General features: G+C 53.2%; 1 protein-coding gene across 2 annotated transcripts; it reads right to left on the reverse strand.

The window, feature by feature from the left end:
- Positions 1-570: 570 nt before the first annotated feature.
- On the reverse strand, positions 571-19,934 carry LMAN2L (lectin, mannose binding 2 like). Of its 2 annotated transcripts, XM_048829413.2 has the most exons (9): positions 19,790-19,934; positions 18,662-18,780; positions 15,153-15,270; positions 13,888-13,970; positions 7,993-8,025; positions 6,498-6,659; positions 6,283-6,397; positions 4,738-4,857; positions 571-4,026 (listed from the first exon to the last, which is right to left on the reverse strand). In XM_048829413.2, exons 1-9 carry the CDS (start codon positions 19,926-19,928, stop codon positions 3,884-3,886), a joined length of 1,032 nt encoding a protein of 343 aa, XP_048685370.1. In that variant the 5' UTR covers positions 19,929-19,934; the 3' UTR covers positions 571-3,883. The 2 variants fall into 2 exon arrangements, with proteins under 2 accessions (XP_048685370.1, XP_048685371.1); XM_048829414.2 differs by lacking the exon at positions 7,993-8,025.
- Positions 19,935-21,447: the final 1,513 nt, after the last annotated feature.

Raw genomic sequence — 21,447 nt, forward strand, 5'->3', positions numbered from 1 at the left:
GGGGCAGAGTCAGGCTGCTAGAGACCCCCCCCCACGCCAGTATCCTCAGGCACAGCTCTGCCAGGGGGTCACATTTTCTTTGTAATGATCAAAACAAGGCCCTGTTGATCGAGGTTATTTATGCACCCACTGGCCCAGCGGCAGGGGCTTTTATCTTCCCGCTAGCATTTGTGCCTCTAGCCAGGGTGGGTGGCTCAGATAAGGGCCCCCGCGAGCCCAGGGTCCCACCCAGCACTCTGCCAGCAGCCCGGGGCTAGCCCTGCACGGGGAAGGAATTAGACATGTTTCACTGAGGCAGTTCTGTACCTACCAGCCGCTGCAGCAGGGGCAGGAGGGCAGGGGAAAGCGCAGCTCTTACCCCACGGTGCCCAGGGAACTCCTGGGAGGAGCCAAGATGGACACGTACACACCTGGCGGGGTCTTTGTAGAACTATAAGGTCCATCAATACCCAACCCCAAACCCTGCATCCCGGAGCAGGCAGACAAGAGCAGCGCCCCAGGATTAAGTGCAGTACAGCCCTGTGGGGGGGTGTTTTTCCAGGACACAAATTACACTTGCAGAAACAGGTGTACACACATACAGTTCTGTTGATCAGGTAAAATGTTTTAAAAGAGGCAAAAAAGCAGAACCCACACTTTCAGGCTGCCCTCGTGCTTTGCCACATGTAAAATCTCCCCCAGAGGCATCCTACCAGACCAAGCCACCCTGCTACAGCAAATGCCAGGTTGCCACCCTCAGGGCAGGGGGCTTAGATACGCAGTCACGGGAGCAAACGTCTTAGGCGGATCCTTTCTGCAGAGGGAAGCACCTCCTGAAGCCTCGTCACTGATTTTCCTACAGAGGCCACGGCTCTGAACTGCGTTGGGAGGGAAATAGGGCGGAACTCAAAGATACGCAAGCAGGGATCACATTTCAGTGTCCAGAGCAGAGGCCCCAAGCTGTGGCCTGCAGTCACTCCACACTTCAGAAAGCCCACGTCCTCCTATTAGCACGGGCCTGCAATGCAAGAGCTGCAGGTTTTACCATACCAGGAGCTGCAGTAAGTCACTTGGCTTCCCCCTGCCCTATTTCACCCTCACCCCCAGGCCATGAGCTACCTGGGGTCTGGGTAAAGAGCGCAGTTTCTCACCTGCACCTCTGCTGATCAAGTCTCGTGCCTCTGTAAAGTCCATCGCATTAAGGCTGCAGATTGCAGCGTCCATCTGGCCACTGGTACTGGCAGCTCCTGCCCAACAGGGCACACCACCAGCAGATCTCAGGAACCCTTCGGTTAACAACGCCGCTTGCTGCCTCTCACTCCCTGCGGAGCACCGGCTACAACAGCTGCTTCCTGGCTGGGCCATGTTAGCCCAGCTCCAGGAGCAATGCTGGTGACCGCACCTGTCCCAGTGCCCCTGGCTGGCCACTCCCGGAGCAGGGCAGGGTTTACATACAAGACTTTCAAAAGCAATTGGGGATTTTGGGTGCCCAGCCGGAGACCCCTGAAAGGGGCCTGGTTTTCACAAGGGGCTGGGAGCCCTGCTCCAAACAGGGAGGCTTTTTAAGATGTCTCCAGTTAGGTGCCCAAAAACTGAGGCACTTAAAAAGAAAAAAAAAAAATCACAAGTCTTTTGAAAGTCTTCGCTAATAACCATGTTCTTTACTTAGTTGGGCCATGGCCACCCTTGGGTGCAGAGACATCAGGAATCCAGGCTCTGCTGCCGTGACAGGAATTGGAAGGGAGAGGACTTTCTGAATCTAAACCTTCCTCCTTCAAAGGGCAGGTTCCTCTGAGGAGTCCTGGCATTTCCTCAGCTCAGACCTTCTCCTCATCCCAGCCCTCATTATTGGGCCCCAGAGATGGCTTGACAGGCAGGAGGAGCCGTCAGGGGCTGGTTTTACTGTCACTGTAACAAGGGCACGAGATCCAGCTAGACGTGGTTGGCTAGGATAAGGTGAGAACATGGCTCTGGTGTGTTGTGTCGAGCCAGCCAAGCCTTGTCCACATTGAGCTCACAGCTACAGGCCTGTTGACACTACAGAATGGAACAGTGTCAGGGACAAAGTGTTATACCCAGAATTTCCAGGGGACCCTTCTCCCCCCTCTGCATCGGTATTATGAGCGACTCAGCACCCTCAGCAGGACCTACAGAAAGCAAGAACTCATTAAAACACAGCAGTCATTGAGGTAGGAAATAACTAACCCTCCCTGAAAGGCAGCAAAGCTTTTGTAGAGATCAGAACTCTCCCAATCATAGCTAAGGTCTCCGCCAGGCCAATAAACCCTCTGACCTTCCTTTGCCAGCACGCTTCCAAACTCCTGGTTACAACAACCAGATCTAGATCCTTCACAAACACAAAGGGACCACGTACAAATGCTGGCATCAGGTTTCTGGGTGAGGAAGAAAGAACAGAGCCTTTTCACATCACACCTACACCACTAACAGGACCTGGTGACATGCAAATAGCCCCTGCGCTCCAAGCCGGGATGTACAGAAGGGAGGAAGGCAGCAGTGCATGCAGACTGACCCAGCGGTGGAGGGACAGGCCCCCCTGACAGCAGCAAGTGGTTATCACAATGGAACCCAGTGTTAAAACAGGCAGAGTCGCTGTGCGAGTCCATGCATGTGGACAGCAACATGAACCCCACCCCAGCAACGTGACCTGGCTTCGTGTGAACGAACGGGAAGTGGGTTGGGACTAGCTGTCCCTTGCCCACCACATTCCCATGCTCAGCAACAAGCGTCATGGAGACCCTGCACGCAGACGTACCGACCCTTGTGCAATGAGCCCGGGATCCAGACGGTTTCTCAGACTGGCCTGGTCTCACCAGGCTGCATTGAGACTCTTTAGTGCATGCTTCACCAGCGCAAACCCCCTTAGCCCTGGCTGGAAAGCCCGGCTGTCGGGGAGAACGGGGAGGTGAGCACAGGCTAGCATGGCATCGTGGAGGCACTGAATGGAAGCAGCTCAGGTCAATTTCCATCAGAGGCTGAGAAGACCGTGCAGCATCAAGGCCAGCCTGCAGCCTGGAAGAGCCCTTGCTTTCCCTGCCATCGTGCTGGTAGATCAGGCAGGATCAGGGTGGCACTGGGAGGCCAGTAGCCAATATCTGTGTTCATGCCCAGACCGTACTGGGGTGACTGTAAAACGAGGGGTTTTCCTTTAGCACAGCTGCCCGTTCCCCACTTGCAAACGAGGAGCAGCAGCGAGACGTGGAATATTTCGTTCAGGGTGCAGGATTCAGCTGTGCTATGGCAAAACCAGGATTAAAGATTTCAAGCTGCCTGGGGCAGATGAGCTCGGCCTTCCCAACCAGCCTCAGGCAGCAAAGCCACCTGGACGGCAACGCAGGCCGCGAGCAGCGGGGGCAGGGCCAGGGAGCCGGGACACTACTCCTCTTACCAGCAAGAAACGTTTGGTTTGGCCAAGTTTCACCCTTAAGCCAGAGGGGCTTTTCTAGGATTTTACAGTCTTCAGTGCCTGGCCTCCTAGCTGGGCTGTGGAACATCCCCAGATAGCACACGTAAGGCTCACCAACACGGAAACGACACAGCAGTCGGCTACACCCGCCCCAAGCATCTTCTAAACATCTTGCAAAGCAAGAGCTGCTGGGGGACGGCCCATCTGTCACTGCACCACCCTCGAGAGTCTCCTGAAGCGCTACGTGTCACACGAAGCCTGCTCCCCATGTGATCCAGGACGTCCACTCCTGCTGGGAGCCTCAAAGAGAGACCGCAGCGGTCCCCATGGGGGCCAGCAAAGAAGCAGCCATCCGAAGGGGCTCTGGAAAGTCTGGGCTGAGCAGGCAAGGGCTTCTCTTCAGCTAGCCTCTGGCACGTGCCAACCCACTCCAGCAGAGCTGCTCGTGTGCCGAGGGAAGGGGCTGGGCAGGCGCCTAGGTCAGTAGAAGCGTTTCCGGCTCTGTTCCTGCCATTTGTTGTAGACTATGACTCCGATGACGATGGCAAACACCAGGGCGACCAGCGAGAAGAAGACAATTAAGAACAGGGCCAGGCTGCTCATGGGTTCCAGTGGGGCCTCCACTGTAGGGCAAAGGCAGAGGGGCACAAGCCCGGGTTAGCCACCACAGATCCCACACGCTCAGAGACTATGGTGATGGGGGTTGCATACAAGCTTGGTTGGGTTTTACTTGCATTGCCCATCTCTGCGGTGTCCAGGGGAGACGCCATCCACCCGCCCACCTTCCCCAGCACTCCATCCAAAGGGAGGCGCTTGCGTTTGTCCTGAGCTATGGGATCTGGGTTCGGTCTCCGGGGAGATTTCAGAGACGTGAGAAAGCCTGGCTCAGAGACTGCATGCTACGTGGTCACTAGCCTGCAGAGGATCTCAAAGCACAGCCAGGGTTTTGGCTACCTCCATGCAGCAGAGCTCCTCCACCCTGTCTCCAGTGCTCAGGAGCCGGGAGACCCAGGGCAGGCTGTGCCCCGGCACACCTAATCCCCGCTTGAGGCCGTGGCTGCTCCTCTCTCCGGGGTACTGGAGAAGCCGACACTGCAGAGAGCACTGGGACAGATGTGGGGGCATCCGCGCTCAGCATTCGGTCACATCATTCCCGCCTTCTAGGAACGCTGAACGTTAGCTAATAGAGCCATTCAAGCAGAGGGGCTCACAGGCAGGAGCTTCAGCAGATGGTGTGAGGACCCCGCCTGATGAATGGAATAGCCCATCTCCTGAGGAGAGCAGGTACTTGGTGGGTCCCGGCCTTGCACCTCACCAACCTGTGCGCTACTCACCTCCGGGCAGTTTCAGGTTGTCCACAACGGGCAGAAACACCTCTTTGTCCCGCTTCTCCTCCTCTGGACTCCGCTCAACCGTCAGCTGGTAGAGTTTCAGAGAAATGATGTCATGGTTATCTAGGGGCACGAGAGAAACATGGCCTTAGACAGTGTGCAGGAAGAGGAACCTTGGCCAGGGATGGCAGAGGGGCTGGAAGAGGGAAACACTGAACATCTGCTCAAACGGAGCCAAGCACCCATGCACGGAGCAAGCAGAACTCCACTCCCCGGGGCAGCGCCTGCCATCTTCTGTGGTTGGACCGTGTCCAGCACAACATGCTTTGCCACGAGGGGCCTTTAAGCCACTGAAATTCAGACTGAGAAATGAGGAGTTGTTCAGCCAGGGAGCACCTCTCATTTAAAGTCCATTCAGCAACCTGAAGGCAGAAAATTAGAATCATCCTCACAGGCATTCATTGCCTTTGTCTTTCTGTCACACATATTAGCAGGACAACTCAACTGCCCCAGCCAGCTTCTCCAATTCCCCGAGCATCTGCAGAGATTTTGGAAATAAAAGGAACTTTACTTGGAGCAAACAATGAATCCAGGCATTGGTGATCAACATGCTTTTGTAGAGGCTTGATTCAAACCTGTTCTAAACTGGCTTAAGAACGACTGAAGCAGACGGGGTTGGTACTTTCGGGTATTATGGCATAAACTGAACGGAATTCACACAGACGTTACAGACTGAAAAAGGCAAGGCTTTCGTTTCACCAAGAGCCTCAGTGGGCCAGACAGCTGTGCATCAGTGTCCACGAGACTGGTCCCCTCGCCTATATTGGAACAGGAGCACATGGCTCTTGGGCCAGAAAGCTCAAGAAGTGCCCTGCAAAACTGCGTAAGAGGGATGCTTGCTCTAAACCCCCAAAGTATGTCCCAAGGCCCCCGTCGAACTGCAGGCTGTGAACATCAGAGGTTCAGCTGCAGGTATCCCCAGAGCCAGGGAGTGGCCGAGGTGGTTCAGGAGTCAGAATGGGCACCTTTGTATTTGAAATCCTCGGACTGTTTATGTCAGCTCAGAGGAGCCCCCCGGCACCTGGCAGAATTCAGGTGCCCCAAGCCTAGAAGTGTCACCTGTGAGCTCCTGGGGTGCCACTGAAAACAGCAGGGTGCGGTGTCCCGTTCGGACCAAACGTCAGCCTTTCAGACTGAGGTTAATGCCAAGGACCCTTCCAAGGACATGACTTGGGGAGTTCGGCGCCCGAAGGTGCCCCCTGCAATTTTCAAACACACCTCAGGCACCTCAATACCGTGGTAGGTCTGGCCGGAGGCACTTGTGAAGGCAGGGCCTTCGCCCCCCAGTCACTTTGGGTGCAGCTACCGTGTGTTCAAAACCCGCAGCAGCAAGCCTGAGAGCCAGGTCTACAGACTCAGGCTCACGCGCCGGTGCCGGAAGCAGCCATGCAGCCCAGGCTCTGAAGACCCTGGCTCGGAGACTCGCAGGCACAGCATAGGCCCACCCTCAGCGCTTATGGAGCACCGGCCAGGGTCACAGCGCGGTACCTGAGAGGTCTCCAGTGACGGAAGAGGTCCCAAAGAAGTATCCCCTTGGCAGGTGGACCCCCGGCATGTCAATACAGTCCCGCCACTCGTGCTTGCCATCAATGTCAATCATGATCTGAAACACATGAGACTTCACTCAACCCAGAGCATCCCAGCCCAGCCCTCCCAACATGAAGCCGACCTGGGCCTGGAGAGCTCAAGGAGTCACCACTCACCGTCAGCCTCCTTTTGACGTAGCGGACCACCAGGAAGGTGTCATGGTTCAGGTTGCGCACCGTGGCCGTGCAGCCTCCGAGCTCAGTGGGCCGTCCATCCCGGTCATGGTCGTAGGTGAGAGAGCCATTGTTCACCATGGCGGAGACGTAGGGGAACACATGCTAGGGAACACGGGACAAGGCCGCAGGTTAGTGGTCTCCTCACACTGCTCTGCGGAGGCCTGGCAATACGAACCATGGGCAACAGGGCAAATGCAGGCAGGCAGCAGAGAACACGGCTTTGCACAGGACACTGGCAGCATGGAGCACGACATCAGGGCCGGGAGACCGACAAGAGCCTCGGCCAGCGCTCGAAATTCTCACGCAGCCCGGCGTGACTGGGTCTGCAAGGGAGCGAGGTGCTGGCAGGAGGCACTGGACTGACTGATCCCTCTACCACCAGGCCTCAACCTGACTCCGAGAGACCCAGGTCTAGAGAGGGACATGGGCTCTGCCTCTGTTCTCTCTACAGAGACCGCCCACAACTTCCCATTGCCACCCCTGGGCGGGTGGATTGCGTGGCATGGACCCCCGCACCACTGCACGCCTGTCGCACAGGCCAGGCAGCCAAGTGGTTGTAGTACCACTGGGCCGGGCTGGGTCTGGGACAGGGACGTCCGGCTACCACAGCCCAGGGGCCCCGGCCAGCCAGGGCACTGTTCACGGGGGTCACGCGCCGCCTCGGAGTTGGGATTTTCTTTTATTAAGATCCATTCCACCAAGACATGCGCATTGTGCGTCAGACTGGGCCCAGCAGTCCCACGCCTCTCGATGGGCAACGCTGCCCAGAGGCCCAATGGCAGAGTCCTTTCCCAGGTCTGCAGTAGCAGACGGGCTAAACACACCACAGCTGAGCCACTGGTACGTGTAGCTTAGTCCGTTTCTGATGGACCCTCCTCTGTCGAGTAGGGGATGAGGAGACGAGCGAAGGCAAGCACTGCACCAAGGCCAGACCCCGGCGTAATGCTGCGTAGCAGGGAGATGCACAAGGTGGGGGAACAGAGGTTTGTTTATTCTAAAATGAAACAGGAACACTTCGGAACAGCAGGGATCCATGAGAACAGACAAGCTCGAGAGCTGCAGCATCTCCTCTGCATGTAGGACCTGCGCAGCCATGAGGAGATGCCGCAGGAAGAGACAGCTGCATCAAAACCACCCGAGCAGCAAGGCCCTGAGTGAGGGGCTTGGGGAGGCTACACACGCTAGACTTCCTTCAGGTCACAAGAAAGTAATCAGCAGCCCAGCGCACTCTGTCACAAGCACGCTGGCCGGGGGGCCTGGCAGCAGATGGAGAGACTGGCTCTGAACCAGGCATACTGGCCGCAGTCAGATAAAGATTTCTGTAACTCTCGCAATGCCCTTCTCTCACCCAGCAAGGTCACAAACACCCTGGAAGTGCCCATGACAGAGAGAGGGGAGGGGACTCGGAGGCTGGAAATGAGCTAAGAGCAAATACCTGATTTCCAGGGGTATACCTCCTCTTCTGAGCCTGAGTCCAGAAGGATTATTGAGAGCAAGAAAGGGTACAGAACAAGACAGTCACTGACCAGATAGTTTAGTATGAACCTGCAAACTGGGAAGGAAATGCACCCTAGGAAACCACCAGCATTGTCCCCTTGCCAAGACTTGAGGGTACCTTACATTTTGCAAGTCATGTACCAAACCACTGAATACATGGCTTAAAAAGGCAACTGGCCCAAGAAACCCCACACTGTAATCCTGCCCAGTTTATACCCTGTACTTCCCTTCCCCATCCCACAGCACAAAAGCACATTAACCCAGAGCTAAGGACCCGAGCTTAGAACATGCCAACAAAGGACTGCTTGGCGGGAATCACCACCACCCATATCTACAATTCCTCCAGCACCCTCAACTGTGTCCATCACACACACACAAATTACAGCAGGGTGCTCCCACGTTACACGTAGGAAATGAAGAGCTACGTAAGGAAAGAGGGTGCAGCTGTGATTGCAGGCGCTATTAGAGTGATTTGACGCTGTCTTGTCCAGCGTTTCTGCTCCCTCTTGCTGTAGAAGGGAAGTGTTCACAGTTCAGGAAGTGGCTCTTGACTTCTCTGAGGCAAGGGACAGTCCCAGAGCCATGTGGACACCAGTGTCCTGGGGAGCTGGGCACATGAGCCCAAGGTGCGAACTCCCATCTCATGTGGGACCGAGTTCTACACCTGTTCCCCGAGAATCCCACGCCGCACCACAGATGTCAACGGAGTTCACAGTGGCAGAGATCAGAACTGAGCTCTGGGCCCAATCTGAACAGAAATAAAAGCCTCCTGTGTGCGTTTGACTGTCTGGTTCGGACCATAACCGGACACCAGCACAAATCTGTGGCAGGAGAAAGGCTGCAGATCTCCTTCTTTAAGATTTTTTTAGACAAAGGAAATGCAGTGGATCTAATTTACCTTGATTTCAGTAAGGCATTTGATACGGTGCCACATGGAGAATTATTAGCTAAACTGGAAAAGATGGGGATCAGTATGAAAACCGAAAGGTGGATAAGGAACTGGTTAAAGAGGAGACTACAGCAGGTCACACTGAAAGGTGAACTGTCAGGCTGGAAGGAGGTTACCAGTGGAGTTCCTCAGGGATCAGTTTTGGGACCAATCTTATTTAATCTTTTTATTACTGACCTCGGCACAAAAAGCGGGAGCGTGCTAATAAAGTTTGCGGATGACAACACTGGGAGGTATTGCCAACTCAGAGAAAGACCAGGATATCATACAGGAAGATCTGGATGACCTTATAAACTGGAGTAATAGGATGAAATTTAATAGTGAAAAGTGCAAGGTCCTGCATTTAGGGATTAATAACAAGAATTTTTGTTATAAGCTGGGGACGGATCACGTGGAAGTATCAGGTTTCAGAGTAACAGCCGTGTTAGTCTGTATTCACAAAAAGAAAAGGAGGACTTGTGGCACCTTAGAGACTAACCAATTTATTTGAGCATGAGCTTTCGTGAGCTACAGCTCACTTCATCGATGAAGTGAGCTGTAGCTCATGAAAGCTCATGCTCAAATAAATTGGTTAGTCTCTAAGGTGCCACAAGTCCTCCTTTTCTTTTTGGAAGTATCAGAGAAGGAAAAGGACCTCGGAGTATTGGTTGATCACAGGATGACTATAAGCTGCCAATGGGATATGGCCGTGAAAAAAGCTAATGTGGTCTTGGGATACATCAGGCGAGGTATTTCCAGTAGAGATAAGGAGGCGTTAGTACCGGTATACAAGGCACTGGTGAGACCTCATCTGGAATAGTGTGCGCAGTTCTGGTCTCCCATGTTTAAGGATGAACTCAAACTGGAACAGGTCCAGAGAAGGGCTACTAAGATGATCCGAGGAATGGAAAACCTGTCTTACGAAAGGAGACTCAAAGAGCTTGGCTTGTTTAGCCCAACCAAAAGAAGGCTGAGGAATAAATATCACAGAGGGAGAAGAATTATTTAAGCTCAGTACCAATGTGAACACAAGAACAAATGGATAGAAATTGGCCATCAGGAAGTTTACACTCAAAATTAGACAAAGGTTTCTAACCATCAGAGGAGTAAAGTTCTGGAACAGCCTTCCAAGGGAAGCAGTGGGGGCAAAAGACCTATCTGGCTTCAAGACTAAGCTTGATAAGTTTATGGAAGGGATGGTATGATGGGATAGCCTAATTTTGGCAATTAATTGATCTTCAACTATTAGGGGTAGATATGCCCAATGACCTGTGATGGGATGTTAGACGGGGTGGGATCTGAGTTACTACAGAGAATTCTTTACTGGGTGTCTGTCTGGTGAGTCTTGCCCACATACTCAGGGTTTAGCTGATCGCTATATTTGGGGTCGGGAAGCAATTTTCCTCCAGGGCAGATAGGTGAAAAACCCCCAGGGCCTCTGCCATTCTCTGCAGCATGGGGCATGGGTCACTTGCTGGAGGATTCTCTGCACCTCGAACTCTTTAAACCACGATTTGAGGACTTCAATAGATCAGACATAGGTTAGAGGTTTGTTACAGGAGTGGGTGGGTGAGATTCTGTGGCCTGCGTTGTGCAAGGGGTCAGACTAGATGATCATAAAGGTCCCTCCTGACCTTAAAGTCTATGATTCTATGAGATGCTGTCATTTCTCCCTGCATTGTGGCTCGGATTTTGATCTTTATCCTCCATTAAACTCCAAGCCCTGGAATAGTATCAGTGTGGCTTCTTCAGCTGCCCAGCATTATCTAGGATCCAACTTAAGGGTACAATGGCCCTTCATAGAGCAAGGGCAGACCATTGTTAATGTTCCAACCAAACTGGATGCTGATTCAAGACCTGCAGATCTGTTCAATCAGTTTCAAGGTCTGAAGCCAGCTGCACAGCTGAGCTGGTCAGACATTGGAGTCTAAAGGAGAGCCATGGGGTTCCTCCCCACTCACTTTAGAAAAATCCAAATGCCTGAAACAAAACCTTTGTCAATGTCCTTGGAAATTTTCTGATAAAGTGAAAGTGTGTCAAAAATGCTGGTTTCCTTTGCAAAGCAATTCTTCAGTGAAAGCATGTTTGGGCCCAGCTCTAATACACACTCATTGGTTTAGCCCACATTTGTCTCAATAATAAGTAACAACACTGCCTGGCTGTACAGCTCTAGAGCACAGGAGGTGTTCTCCAGAACAGCTTAACAGAAGCACTGTGCAGGAAGCCCTGACCAGCAAGTACTGGGGTGATCCTGGCAATTACAGGCTGGTAAGCCTGCCTTCAGTAATGGGCAAACTGGGTGAAACTATCGTAAAGAACAGAATTGTCAGACACAGAGATGAACATAATTTGTTGGGGAAGAGTTAACATGGGTTTTGTAAAGGGAAATCATGCCTCACCAATCTACTAGAATTCTTTGAGGGGGTCAACAGGCATGTGGACAAGATGAATCCAGTGGATATGGTGTACATAGATTTTCAGAAAACCTTTGACAAGGTCCCTCACCAAAGGCTCTTAAGCAAAGTAAGCTGCCACGGGATAAGAGGGAAGGTCCTCTCATGGATTGGTAACTGGTTAAAAGATAGGAAACAAAGAGTAGGAATAAATGATCAGTTTTCAGAATGGAGAGAGGGAAATAGTGGTGTCCCCCAGGGGTCTGTACTGGGACCAGTCCTACTCAACATATTTGTAAATGATCTGGAAAAAGGAGTAAACAGTGAAGTGGCAAAATTTGCAGATGATACAAAACTACTCAAGATAGTTAAGTCCAAAGCAGACTGCGAAGAGTTACAAGGATCTCTCAAAACTGGGTGACTGGGCAACAAAATGGTAGATGAAATTCAATGTTGATAAATACAAAGTAATACACATTGGAAAACATAATCCCGGCTATTCATATAAAATTATGAGGTCTAAATTAGCTGTTACTACTCAAGAGAGATCTTAGCATCATTGTGGAGAGTTCTCTGAAAACATCCACTCACTGTGCAGCGGCCATCAAAAAAGCAAACAGAATGCTGGGACTCATTAAGAAAAGGATAGATAATAAGACAGAAAATATCATGTTGCCTCTCTATAAATCCATGCTGTGCCCACATCTGGAATGCTGCATGCAGATGTGGTCGCCCCATCTCAAAAAAAAAATATATTGGAATTGGAAAGGGTTCAGAAAAGGGCAACAAAAAGGATTAGGGGGATGGAACAGCTTCCATATGAGGAGAGATTAGTAAAACTGGAACTTTTCAGCTTGGAAAAGAGACTAAGGGTGGATATGATGGAGGTCTATAAAATCGTGTGTGGAGAAAGTAAATAAGGAAGTGTGAGAAGGCGTGAATAACACAAGAACTAGGGTTCACCCAATGAAATTAATAGGCAGCGGGTTTAAAACAAACAAAAGGAACTATTTTTTCCACGCAATGCAGTCAACCTGTGGAACTCCTTGCCAGAGGATGTTGTGAAGGCCAAGCCTATAACACGGTTGAAAAAAAACTAGATAAGTTAATGGAGGACAGGTCCATCAATGGCTATTAGCCAGGATGGGCAGGGATGGTGTCCCTAGTCTCCGTTTGCCAGAAGCTGGGAATGGGCGACAGGGGATGGATCACTTGATGATTCTCCGTTCTGTTCATTCCCTCTGGGGCATGTGGCACTGGCCACTGTTGGCAGTCAGGATACTGGGCTAGATGGACCCTTGGTCTGACCCAGTAGGGCTGTTCTTATGTTAGCATTTGGGCCACTGCTATGCAGAGCTGAGGATCACCACACTACAGGTCCACACTAGCTAGTGTCCACACACTTCAGACAGCTTCCGGGGAGTCCCCAAATCCCCAAGGGAAACGAGTACAACTGCTTCCCATTTCTCCTTCTCCCATATCCCCTGCAAAGCGTACGCAGCCACTGCCGAAGGCCGCTGTAGGCCTATAGCTCGTCCTAATCGGTGTGTCCGGCCTGCACACACGGGCCTTGGGCAGCCAGACAATGCCCACCAGAGCAGTGATACTTCATACGGGGAGTCGGCAGTGAGGAGACACTAACCGGGATCGCTCAGTCTTTGCGAGTGCGCCTCTACACCAGATGCCATGACACACAGAAGGGGCTGCAGAGGGAAGCTCACTGGTCTGGCCTGCAGCCCCCCTCCATGTATGAAGAGCTACTTGCCTCCTGCTAGTCCCCTGGAGAGGGACAAGGAAGACAGCAAACTCAAAACCCGAAGGGAAGAGAGACAGGAGAGGGGAGAGAGTGCAGCATCAATAGCAAGTGACCAAAAGCTGCAGCCAGGAGGAGCCGGAGAAGCAGCTACGTTTAGACTGTTCTGCGATTGGGATCTCTAACATACAGCTGCATTGTGGCTAGAAATATGGCCAAAGCCTTTTCATAGAATATCAGGGTTGGAAGGGACCTCAGGAGGTCATCTAGTCCCACCCCCTGCTCAAAGCAGGGCCAACCCCAACTAAATCATCCCAGCCAGGGCTTTGTCAAGCCTGACCTTAAAAACTTCTAAGGAAGGAGATTCCGCCACCTCCCTAGGTAACGTATTCCAGTGTTTCACCACCCTCCTAGTGAAAAAGTTTCTCTTAATATCCAACCTAAACCTCCCCCACTGCAACTTGAGACCATTGCTCCTTGTTCGGTCATCTGCTACCATTGAGAACAGTCTAGAGCCATCCTCTTTGGAACCCCCTTTCAGGTAGTTGAAAGCAGCTATCAAATCCCCCCTCATTCTTCTCTTCTGCAGGCTAAACAATCCCAGCTCCCTCAGTCTCTCCTCCTAAGTCACGTGTTCCAGTCCCCTTTTGAACAAGCTAATACGCCAACTCTGCCCCCAAGCTCTGGAGGCATAGCCACGGTAATACAACTTCACATTCATCTCCCACCTCCCTCGGAACTGCCACAAAGCCGTCTTACCTCCTGCTGCTTCTCCTCATTGGGGTAGGTGTCTACAAACACCCCCAGCCCCAGAAAGTGATCCTTGCTCCCAAACACGGGCCCTGGAACAGACGGCAGAGTGTGAACAGTGGGCGACACAGCTTGCGTGCTGTCACGCTCTAGCAGAGACAGTGGGGTGAGTGCTTTCCACCCTGCGCGTGGGTAGATTTACTCCCCAAGCCATCGATGGGCCCCACCTTGGAGCAGAACCACAAGAGTAGCTTGAAGAGGATGCAGTAATATTTAGTAGTGTCAGACAGACATTTGCCTCCTTGAGAGAGCCAGTGGGGAGGCCTCCAACTTCATGCAAATGCCCATTTGAAGGAGTTTGCCCCCAAGGATCTAGGCCAGAGATGCCTCCGAAGGTAGCCTTGGCTTAGCGCCAGTAACAGCTCGGAAGGAATGTTAGCAAATGGCATTGGATAAGTCACCCTTTACCTTCACCCTCTCCCCACAGGGGAGCCCATTCCTGGATCCGTGCTTAGGGGGCCTGAAGGCCCCTCCGCGTGGCAGCATTTAGCACTTGCTGAGCAGCAGAGCCCAGTGCCCATGTCACAGGACCAAATACCCCGCAGACCCGAGTTCAATCCCCGGGTCTGCCACTCCCCCTCTGCACCTCTCTTCCCCCATCTGTCACATGGAGACAGCGATACTCTCACCTGATGAATCACTTTGCAATCTACATAGAAGGAGTGCTAGATATCAGAGCTCTTTACAAACAACTCACGAGGTAGGAGGCTTTCCCGTTTGACAGATGGGGAAACGGGAGCACAGTTTCGGAGTACAGGTGTTCCTGACCCCAGGCCCATGCTTAGCCCACTAGGACACTGCCCTTCGCAGCACAAGTCTGATTTCCAGAGCTTTGGAGCCACTGCAGCCTCCATTCCTTCAGTAGGAATGGGGCTTGCTTTGCACCTCTGAAAATCACGGCAAGCAGTTTGCTACTGCACAGCTGAATTCATAGCCATTCTGGACTCCTCAGAGCCCCCATCAATGGTCACCCTGAGCTTTTGCAGAGCAAAGTCAGTATTAGCTATAGTGGGGTCACAGTCACTCCTGGCTCCCTCCTTGTCGGTCCCTGCAAATAGGAGCCGGATGGCAGCAGCTGTAGATGCAATCTACATCCACAGCCAAGGGCGGCACTCTCTGGCTAGCGTGTTTCCGCTGGGGCAGGAGAAAGCCGGCAGCGGAGGCTCTGTGCAGCACTTCCTCTTGCAGACGACGCCTCCGTGAGAGTATTTTACCTGGCTGCATGCGATCCTTGGTGTACCAGATGGCAAAGCCGTCCCCATTCAGGTTCTTCTTGCCTTGCCCATGGATTTTAAAATGGACCTGCATCTCCCAGTCTCGGAGGTAACAAGGCTGCAAGAGAGAAAGGGGGAGAGCGTGTGCAGCAGTCAGGGGGACTTTGACAATAGCCTACACACCCCTTGCAATTCACAGCCCTTCTGGCTATTGGCTTGCAGGCAGATAACATTACTAAGGGACCCCATGTCAGCTGGGATCTGTTCCATCTGGATGGGGAGGGAGAGCCACAACTGGTTGCAGTGTCCCCAGCCAGACAGCACAGCTGCTTTTCTGCACAGACAGCAAGCCATGGCACCAACACATCCGCTGCCTCATGGAAAAGCACTGGCCTGCCTTAGCACAAATACATCCGCTAAATGGAGCCACACTGCAGAGATGTCTTCGTCCTTCATGTCCCTTGCCAATAGGCTGCACGGCCTTACCTTTTGTATTTCAGCAAGAGTAATTAATCATAGGGGGATTAGGGAAGATTAGGGAATCATGGATATAAAAACAAAGAGCTTGATTCTGATCTCGCACTGTTCGAAGCCAGGAGTAACGCCAGTGAAATCAGGGAAAGAGATCAGAATCAGGCCCAGAGCAACTTGGATTTCATCACTATAGATGAACAAATGACACCCCTTTATGAACATCAGATGAAGCGTAGAACCAATCGAGGCAAAGAATGTAAATAGTTCTATCATCGAGTCATCCAGCCTGGATACGAGTCAGCAGCTAGACAGGTACTTCGACTCCTGGACTCGTACCATATGACCACAGTCAAATGTAAAGGGAAACTGCCCATTTCAAAGTCACATCTGAAAACGCATTACAAATAAAATGCTTAAAAAGGGCTGTAGTCAGCATTGTATTGAATTTCCATATGAAAGAACAGGAAGATCCACAGTCAGAGACATCTCGCAAGAGTGTCCCAAGAGTGTCCGTAGCTGGGGATTGATTGCCAAATGCAGCAGCATCAAGCCTTCCCCGCACCACAGATATGTACCAGAGGTACGTGGCAACTCACTGTGGAAGGCAGACTCACAACAGACAATTAGAACATGTTCAGGTCAGAGAGATGCACCTACATCATACAGACAATTGTACAGAGACGTGGGAGGCCTCCGAGCTCCATGGAGACAATTTACACAGCTCTTTAATATAAGAAGGCAGCTGTCCAACACACTCTGAAGACTTAGCAATGTCTGATTTAAAACTGTCTCATTCCATGGAATGAAAGGACATGGCTATTAACTGACAGGACTCTGTCCTCCTAAGCAGAGTATCCCTGACACAGTGGGCTGCAAGAAGAGTACTGACCTGGAAAGGCTTGGTACAGCTACAGTGTCTTTGCTCTTGGAACAAGCTACCTTTTTCCAACACAGTGTCAACTATTCTGGACTCAAACGGCAGGCGGAATTAGACAGGTACTTGTTTGGAGAGAGCAGAAATCATAATAGTTCTACAGGAAGCTTACTATGAAACTACAGTACATGAAAGAGCATCACTATCTACCCCACAGGTAAATTCCATCCCAAACTGTCATGTCTTTGAGTGGCTCCTACTGTATATCCTATCACGGAACTTAGGCAATGAAATTCACTGCCTGCACAAAACGCAGACAAAAACTACAACTGCACAGCCAGACATTATAAGGAGTGATCTGCAGTGTATGAGCTCAACCTGGGCCAGCAGATGCAAGCGTGAGGGAGTTGTGACCACGCTGGCCTTTCCATACTACTAAGTGGGAGAGGGCTTGTCGCTAGACCACTGAGAGATGGGAGGGCGTCTTAATCTGGAAGAGATTGGGAATCACTGCTCTCGTGTTTTTCTGCCAAACACTGAAATCCAGCGCACACACTTGCAAACTACATCACGATCCTGCACCATGTGACTATAGGCACAACAAGATGATGGGCCTAAAAGAAAGCCCTAAGACCCTAAAAAGAAAGCCTCTAATAGCAAGCCCTTCTGTGTCCACATCACAGCTAAGAGACCACACTTCTCTTTGCCTTGCAATTGCACTCACCAAGAATAGGCATTTTTCAGCTTTGGAAAGTGTGTGATTACTGCTATAATCCAGAGAAACATCCTATCAAAGCTTCAGGTTTGAGTGATTTTTTTAAAAAGGAGGATCCATTACAAGACCAGCTATCGCGCAGCAAGGGAAGACCATGGGAGTTGGTTAGAGGGCCCAAGCAGATTTAAGTGGAGAAGGCCTGCACTGAACAGCACAGGAGGATATACTGACCGTAAGACACTTTCTGGCTCAAATTCCAGCTTTTCACATCATAAGCAAATTATATCCACTCCTCAGGCAAGACTTAAGTTAGATAAAAAGAACAGGAGTACTTGTGGCACCTTAGAGACTAACAAATTTATTAGACTTTAAGGTGCCACAAGTACTCCTGTTCTTTTTGCGGATACAGACTAACACAGCTGCTATTCTGAAACCTGAAGTTAGATAAACATTCGATGAGAGATGAATGTGTGACTCAAACTGACAGCCACCAAAGAAAGGTAGAGAACCCAGGTACTTGTGCTGCTGTGGCCAAGCATTAAAGGTAGAGGTGAGGTTAGTCGTTTTCAGATTCTGGTGGAACCTTGGCACCTGGGAGCAGGGGAACGACAGATCAAGTTTACAGGATAAACTCAGTGAGCCCAACTCATACTGGTATAAGCAGGTACAAGTCCACTGACTTATCTGAGTTGCAACTGCTTATACCAGATCTGCCTTTGGTCCAGTGTTCTTTTGCACATCTACACAGTTCACATTACCCCAGAACAAAAAGCCTCTTTCATAAATCATTGTATTTGGGAGACATGGATCTTCATCCACTCAGGCTCTAAAGAATGTGCCATGTACAGGGAGCACAGGGAGTGGTGATCCTGAATGGGACATCTGAGCTATAATAATAGAGGGATTTAGGATCAAATCCCATAATAGAATTAGCAGGGCTATTGCCCGGGAGCAAGCCAGTTAGAAGCACTGCCTTTTTGTGCTTTTCGTCAAAGGAAAAGCTCAGTGGAATGGAACATCGTCACCAGGTTAGTGACCTCCTGTAGATACACCGAGAGCAGAGACATTGCCAAGACACTGATTTAGCAACAGGCTTGTTTCAGATTAACTGTAGCTGGAGTTTATTTTGCACAACGATTCCACAAATCTGTCTTCTCTCATGAAAACTATTGGCCAATCTGCCCGAGGCCCATCCACCCTTCATTCCGCACTTGAGCAAAGGATCTTCAACATCAATGCACCACTTCCTGTAACCTGCAGCAGCAGATTCCCATCAGAATCTTGACTCCATAAATGAAGTCATCCCGATTACCATCTTGTTACCCCTCACCACCTTGAATGCAGACATACTGGCTGCAGCCCAAAGATAGAAATCACTTCTGCACAAGATACAAAACCCTGGAGTGCCAACGCTCCTCACAGATTGCTAGAGAACGTTATTCTTACCACTCTGTTCCACACGGCCCCCTGTTTGCTCTGCATGTCCGGTGTGAGGCGGACGTACTGAGTTGTGACCATGGCATTGCCCATAAGGTCCCAGAGAGAGGAACTGGAAGATCCAACACCTGGCGGGTAGAAGGGAAACATTTGCACCAGCCCTACAATGGTAGGGTGCACTGATCGCCCTGTGCTTTGCCACTCCTCACCCAACCCCCCTTCAATCCATCTTCCCACCCACCCCTCTGCTTCCTTCTCTGCCTTGTTTCTCCTCCCAGACCCTCCGCCTGGCCGCCTCCTCTTTCCCTCTCCAGACAGCTGCACAAAGCACCAGGTACACTTGCTTCCTCCCACCCCACCTACACACCTCATCCCCCGGCCTTTCTCCCTCCTGCATCTTCCCCGCCCCCCAAACACTGCCATACTCTAGCCACTCCCCGCGGCTCCCTCTGCACCCCACCCTGCCGTTCCCTGTCCTCCCCACACCAGCCCCCCACTCAACTCAACACATCAGGTTCTTTGCCTGCCCCCTCCCTACTCCCCTTTCCCCCACTTTGACTCCTTCCCCCCTCCTCCCCCCCGTCCTCCCCGCCCCAGTTACTGCTTCCCCTGATCCCACCACCCCACACCCCGAATGTCCCAGCTCCTCTCGCCCAGCCCAGTTCCGCCTGCACCCCCTTCCACCCACGAGCTCCCCCTTCGCCCCAGGCGCCCATCACCCCCATACGGCAGGTCCCCCCACGCCCAGCTCCCCCCCACGCCCCCCCGCGGGGGTCCCCCCACGCCCAGCTCCCCCCACACCCCCCCGCGGGGGTCCCCCCACGCCCAGCTCCCCCCACACCCCCCCGCGGGGGTCCCCCCACGCCCAGCTCCCCCCCCACACCCCCCCGCGGGGCCCCCCCCACGCGCACACACACACACACCCCCGGCAGGGGCCCCCCCCACGCGCACACACACACACCCCCCCGGCAGGGGCCCCCCCCACGCGCACACACACACACCCCCGGCAGGGGCCCCCCCCACGCGCGCACACACACACCCCCCCGGCAGGGGCCCCCCCCACGCGCGCACACACACACACCCCCGGCAGGGGCCCCCCCCACGCGCGCACACACACCCCCCCGCGGGGCCCCTCACCCTGGTAGGGCTTGCTGAGCGAGTGCTCCCGTTTCAGGTGCTCCTCGGTCTGCTCGGCGCGGGCCCCGCGCAGCACCAGCAGCACGAGCAGCCCCGGGAGCCCGGCCCGCCACCACCGCGCGACGGTCGCCGCCGCCATCTTCCCCCAGCCCGGCCCCCGCCCCCGCGCCTCTCATTGGCCGCAGGGCGCCCCCGCCCAGCTCCGCCATTGGCTCCCTCCAGGCACCGCCCACTGACGCGGATCGTGATACTGGTTGGCTGAGGAGCGCATCCGTCACTGGGCGGAACGCGGCCGTGCCCTACCCGTCGGCTCCGCGCGAGGGGCTCTGGGAAATGTAGTGCCCTCGCCGCCTCCGGGCACGGGGCTCCTTAAAGGGACCCGGTCCCCATTTCTCGGGGCAGCGGCTGCGGGCTCTGCGTCCCCAGCGGGACACGGCCACAGTTGCCTAGCGACATGGGGCCAACGGTGCCATGGTGACGGTGGCCTGGCGACCGTGACGCGGCGATGGGACCGTGCGTGGTGCTGGGGGCCGGAGGGGGCCCCTGACTGTGCCTCCCTGCCTCAGTTTCCCCATCGAAATGCTCCGGTTACTTCCGTGGCACCAGACATTGCCCAGCCCCCACCCCGCCTCGTGGGGCCTGCGCCCATCTCAGCAGCCACGCTGCACTGACAGGCCCTTTTACACCCTCCATCGCCGGGTCTCCCCCTGCAGCACAGACCGAGGGCTCCCTGAGTGCTGGGTCAGTGTCGCTGACGCCAGTGTGCGTGGGGAAACTGAGTCACAGGGAGTGGGAAGGGCCTTGCCCTGAGATCAGTGCTGCAGCTAGAGCCAGCTCTCCTGCCCCCAGGCCTGCTGGAGCACAGGGCGTCCGTGCTGCGAGAGACTCCGCAGCACCCGCAGAGCTGTGGCTCGGGCTGGGGACGGGGAGGCCAAAGAGGAACCAGGCACCGTCCCTGTGGCGTTTGTGTCAAGAAGGGGAATAGAAATCAGCTGACGTGGCACTTTCCTCGGGTTTCTCTGAACAAAAGTGCCAGCTGTTTCTTTGAAGGCCAGCTCCTTTGAGAAGCTAAAGGATGCTCCCCTTGGATGTAGAGAGCGGCTCTGACCAGGGACTGCCAGTCTGGCTCAGCCCCAACCTCCGCCAGGGTCAGCGAACAGGCTGTCGTAGCCTGGCTGTTGGCATTGATCAGGCTGGATGGGGAAAGGGACTGGAACGTGTTGCTTTACTGTGGCATGGTACCGTGAATGATGACACTTAACTCCCCCTTTGTCCAGCGCTCACTCAGGGGTTGTGCAAACCACGTTGCTTACGCAGCTCGGCCAATGCCTTTCAAGCCTGACCTCCAGCACCACCTTGCTGTTCCAGTCCCGGGCTCCCCACCCACCCAGCTCTGCTGATGCCCTTCAGAATCCTGACGCGGTTACTCTGGTCCTGCAGCCTCCCGTAGTCTGCCTGTCCACCTCAAGCCTGACTCACGGCATCCCTTCCTGGTCTCACCTCGGCCCAGTCCTAAGCAGAGCCAGACAGATCTCCACCCAGGAGCACAGCCAGCCAGACTGATCTCCACATGTGACTTAACCCAGGAGCCCAGCTCTTCAGCAATGATAGTCAGGGGCTGCATTAGCCCCTTGTGCATCTTCTTGCTCTTTCTGTCT

The sequence above is a fragment of the Caretta caretta genome, chromosome 26 (assembly GCF_965140235.1).
Source record: "Caretta caretta isolate rCarCar2 chromosome 26, rCarCar1.hap1, whole genome shotgun sequence".
Lineage (NCBI taxonomy): Eukaryota > Metazoa > Chordata > Testudines > Cheloniidae > Caretta > Caretta caretta.

Excerpts from the sequence above, each read along its gene's own strand:
- LMAN2L (XM_048829413.2), bottom strand. The coding sequence starts at position 19,928 with ATGGCGGCGGCGACCGTCGCGCGGTGGTGGCGGGCCGGGCTCCCGGGG. Across the intron at positions 15,271-18,661 it reads GGGCCGTGTGGAACAGAGTG|CCTTGTTACCTCCGAGACTG; the intron begins GTAAGAATAACG and ends TCTCTCTTGCAG. Across the intron at positions 6,660-7,992 it reads GGTATACCCCTGGAAATCAG|CATGTGTTCCCCTACGTCTC; the intron begins GTATTTGCTCTT and ends CGTGTTCCCTAG.